We start from the raw sequence: 5,046 nt of genomic DNA, 5'->3' as shown, positions 1-5,046 counted from the left end.
AAATGCTGCAAACACCTAAAACCTGGGGTCACATTCACAGGACAATCAGGAACTTAAGATAATTAAAATCCATGCATTATCATACTTAGAAAGGCCAAATCAAAGCCCGAATTCAAATTCTTAAAGAGAATTGTGTTGCAATTAAAACTAGAAAAAACTGGTGAATTAATCTAAATGAGCTTTGGTTACTTTACCCAAAGATTGGAATAATATTTCCAGCCCCTAAATGTGCTAATCTGACAAAAGGAAATCAAGAAAACCTTAATCTTTACCTGAAGATGATCATTTTGTTTCATTAAAGAACCACACATACTTTCTCCTTTATGATTAAACATAATTTTATGCTTTTTTTATTTGATAGGAAAAAACAAAGCTAGGGTTTGCTCTATGAAATAAATAAATAAATTAAGCCAGTTTAGAGGACTGAAAGGGATTCATGCATCTCAGGAACAGAGGATCAATTTAAAAGTTGCTTGCCTCAATTTCCCTTTCCAACTAATTATTACATAAGGAAAGCTTTCAGCATCAACGATTATCAAAACTTAGTAGGAAAGCCAGAAATACTGCCTCTTGTACTTTTTTTTCTCCCCAAAATGCGAAGTTTAATTATCCCATCATTAAAACAGCTCCAGACAAAACAAAAACAAATCCTGTAGCAATATATTTTCAGACCTCTGCTGAAGTCTGGTTCATAGACAGGCGAGGACTCCCAAGCCTCGCTCGTTAGCTGGCCAGATGACACAGCCAACAGCACACTGCATCTTTGTCTCTTGAGTGAGGACAGCAACGACGCCGCGGCCGGTGACCCCCACAAGCTTGTTGTGACATCTGGCACTGGAATAGTGCACCGCTATCAGCTGGGACACTTAACAGAAGGACAACACACCAGAATAGCCCTCTTCACCTCTGCCTCGAGGTGTCTCTCAGGGAGTCAGACAGCCTTTCTCAGGGTTGCTTTTCTGCGTCAGGTGAGGCATGCAGTTCATCTGCAGAAAGCATCATCCCAGGTGGCAAGAAAAAGAAAAAAACACCTGACTGTGTAAAAGCCTCCTTGCTGCTTTAACATACAGCCCCTCGTGTTTAATATTACACCTCTTGGCATTTTCCCCTGCAGCTTACAAATATGTTACCAAAACGCGATTAGCTTCTCCAGTTAAAAACCATCTGCAAAAAACACCTAATGAAAATACGGAAATAAAAGCTTTTAATATCAAAATAAGCATCATTATATTAAACATTGCACTAATAAAAAGTAGATGTTTCATCTGTGAGCCAAAATCACCAGCTATCATTCATCTGCACTCCCACAAGTTTAATTGCCCTGAAGGGGCCACCAGGGGCCACCTGGCACCCTCAGCGGGGGGAGAGGAGGAGAATGGGGAGGAGAGGTGTTAAAACCAACCAGTAACACGCACAGAACCAGCGCCGGAAGGCATCACTCGTTTCAGCTGAACGCATAACTCAAGCTTATGGGATAATGTCAGACCATTCATCATTTTTTTTCTTCTTTGTGGAATTAAGAGGCGCATCAACCCCACAGAAGCGCCTAGAAGCAGACACACCTCATTCCCACCCACCTGCAAAAGCTTGGAAGTTTGTTCCTGCTTTGCATACAGAGAAAATTGTCTTTTGCTTTAGCTGTTATTTGAATTCTGGTAGAGTCTTCCTGAAACTCATAAATAATAAAGATAAAAGGTCCTGTGACGGTTTATCCACACGGGAACTTGTAGTTCCCCACTTGATAAGAATCTACACACCTTTGACTGTGCTGACATGACCTCAGCTGGAGCGATCGGATAAAATCCAACAAAACCTGTTTTATTTCCATTTAGAGGCAACTTTAAGATATGACCAAATGTCACTATAAAACATTGTGCTCCTCTAATCAGATAATTATAAAAAAAAGTTACTATTTTTGCCTTTAAAACATCCAAATATCCTTGTTTGGCAAAAGCAATTTGACAAAAATAGCCAAGATCTCGGTTTAACAGATAAAACTGACATTTAGACCTTGGAGGAAAAATCTGATGTCGATTCCATGACGTAAACAGAGTTTTAAGCAGATGACGTTAAGAAAACTGCAATTATCAGCTTACTTAAGGATGTGTTCTGAAGATTAGTATGAAAGGCAGTGCATACATTTATAGGCTTTAATAAAAGGAGAAATCATCAATTGCAGATCCCTTAAATATGATAATGTGCAGCTATAATGATGTCTTTTTTGGGGTTACTTTAGTTATATCAGGTTTTAATGCTCCTCCAAATTTCCAAATGCATTCTGAATTTTAAGTAGATGACCAAAAATTGCAGGAAAAGAAAAAAAAAACTGACTACCATGGTGGAAAAATGATCAGACATAACAGGTGTTTGCTCACTTACCAGCCAGGCAAACTGGAAGGGGATCACAACCTTGCCGGCCTCATTGATCTTATTGGCGTTATTCTTGGTGGTCTCCAAAGAAAACATATTTCCACCAAGAACTTGCGTAGATCCGGCTCCAAACGTGCAGGCCCCGGTGGTGGTGACCTTTTGCTGGTACTCCTTCAGGCACACTCTCAGGTAAGTATCGCACTCGTCCAGGCTGCAGCGCAGGTCTTGGGGACTCCTGGGGCCATCGCAGCACTCCCCGTCCGCCAGCTCGCCGATCACATTCTCCACAGAGATCAGCTGCAGCTCAAAATAGCCGGTTGACTGGGACACCTGGAAACAACGGGGCCAAAATTAAATGCAGCCCGCCCTCTCTCCTCATAGACCCACAATAGCATTTGTGTTGCTAATCTGGGTGAAGGAAGTTGCACCCCAAATGATTGGTTCTGTCATATACAAGGAAAATTTCAAAGTGAAAAAGAGGACAAACTCATAATTTAAGCGTGCAGACTTTTAACACATTCATGTGAGTCCACTTTGGTGGTGTAAAGATAGGCAGATCACTAAAGTGGGTCAAAGATTTGCAGCTTTTATCCTTCTGTGTCTGTAGTCTGCAGACTTTATATTTACCCAGCATCCTCAGGGGTGCAATATAGGTGTGCATACATGAATAAAATGTCAGCAATAGAAAAAACAAACAAAAAAGCTTCTGTTTTATTAAAAAAAAAAGCAATTGCACATTGGTGACTTTAATTATGTGTGATTTGTCCCTCCCTCCCTTTAATGAAACATTGAAAGAGAAAATAAACAATCCTTGTAATGTATTAAAACTTAGACTGATAGGAGGTATAGTAAGTGTGCATAAGGTGTCATATGGATGGCTTCAGGTCACACGCACGCGCGCGCGCATTCACCATCGGTGGCGCGACAGGCGTGAAGATGTAAAGCTGGTCTAATTGGGTCCAAATGAGGAGCAATGAGGCTTTTCCATCCCAGCCTGATGGAAGCAGGTGAGCAAAACGATCCACCGCAGCGGCCAATTGATGCAAAGCAGCAACTTCCAACTTTGCATGCAGGGATTTCACACAAGCAGGTCGCTTTCTGCTCATTAACAGCTGCTGCAGGAAAACAAGGCGATGCAACTTCTAACTTGTTCACTCCGGGCCTTTTCTCTCTCCCCCCCTCTCATAAATAAAGGATTATGAGACTGAGAATCAAACATGGAGAGCAGCCTCTATCAGACTCCAGTCATGTCATGGTATCGCGATCACATGCTGCACAACTGAAAGCGCTGCGTAATTCAATTATCCATTAATGTGATGCGAAAATGCAGTTAATACCTCCCCCCAAGTTTCCTCTCATTTAATATATTTTATTTATCTTTAGATACATAAATAAGAGCGTGTTTAGGGTGGGTAGAAATAACAGTATCCTTACCTTGGTCCATAACGTCAACAGCAGGCACACTATTGGGAGGCGATTCCTAATCCTGGTGCGGTTCCACATGCCTCCGATTAATTAGAGTGACATGTGAGGGAGGGAGGGGGGCAGATAAGAAACAGACAAACAGCCGGTGAGCAGTTTCCTCCTCTGCTGTCATGCAAAATCCACAGTATTTCACAGGCGCTGCTGTGCTCTCCGCCGTGGCAGATCCTCACCGAGGCATTACGGATTGCGGCGCACTGATGGCTCCACGCACGGGAGGGTTCCTCCGTGAAATCTCTCCACACAGCAACTGAGATGTTTCGCAGTCACAGCCTGAGGAGAGGATGTCTGCTTTGATTGGCAGCTCCACAAACCATTTACAAATTGGCCTGCAGGCAGTCTCTGAGCCAACCGGATTAAGGGGCGGACAATAGTATAATACCCCCCCTGCTCCTCCTCCTCCTTCACCTCCTCCTCCTCACAAAACTTGAAATTTCTGTCCTATTGAGGTTCACTTTAGACAAGCCGCATTACAGGGCGCAAACAAAGCGAGGCTCGACTTTAATTAAATGCTGCTGCAGAGGTGTCACAATGAGCTGAGCGCAATTCAAATGTGGTGCGCCCCTTAATTGCAAGCTCAATTATTACATTTTTGCGCGCCTACTGCCGCGCTATAAACTAAAACATTTCAACACACGTTATGTTTGATTTTTTTTTATATTTAGATTGCTTATAGGTTAACAGGCAATGAAAAAAGCAGCTTTAGATCTCACTGGTTGTTAGAGTAGAACATTATTGTACAGAAAATTGCGCTGATTTAATTTATGATGCAATATAAGTCTATTAAAATCTACAATTTATTGCGTTTTAACTCAAATATAATTTTTTTTATTTTGTAAGGTTAAGATTTAAAGGGTAAAAAACAGCGCTTCCAAATCATTGAGTTCCAGTAGTTTAGAGCGCCCTCTACTGGCTAAGTATATTTAAGACATATTTCAGTCATAACATTATGACCACTAATAGGCGAAATTAGTTTATTTATTTATATACATATATATTTTTATTATATTTTCCTAAAAACATCAAAGCATTCCACCCTATAATATAGTTTCTATCTCAATTTCATGTCAAAAAATAAAAACAAAAGAAAAAGAAAAAAACAAAACCAAACAAACTGTGATTTATGTTGGGTATAATTGCACAAAGTTTGCAAATGCAGACAGAAAACAAACATACAGGTAAATATATTGTATT

General features: G+C 40.9%; 1 protein-coding gene across 1 annotated transcript; it reads right to left on the bottom strand.

Annotated features, from left to right (window-relative positions):
* Positions 1–689: 689 nt before the first annotated feature.
* Positions 690–4,146, bottom strand: LOC107094542 (protein jagged-1b-like). Its single transcript, XM_015390226.1, has 3 exons — positions 3,805–4,146; positions 2,380–2,700; positions 690–857 (listed from the first exon to the last, which is right to left on the bottom strand). Exons 1-3 carry the CDS (start codon positions 3,871–3,873, stop codon positions 690–692), a joined length of 558 nt encoding a protein of 185 aa, XP_015245712.1. The 5' UTR covers positions 3,874–4,146.
* Positions 4,147–5,046: the final 900 nt, after the last annotated feature.

This window comes from Cyprinodon variegatus, unplaced genomic scaffold, assembly GCF_000732505.1.
Source record: "Cyprinodon variegatus isolate N-32 unplaced genomic scaffold, C_variegatus-1.0 Scaffold489, whole genome shotgun sequence".
Classification (NCBI taxonomy): domain Eukaryota; kingdom Metazoa; phylum Chordata; class Actinopteri; order Cyprinodontiformes; family Cyprinodontidae; genus Cyprinodon; species Cyprinodon variegatus.
Note: the sequence above shows the minus strand (reverse complement) of the source record. Positions and strands in the feature narration are given on the sequence as shown.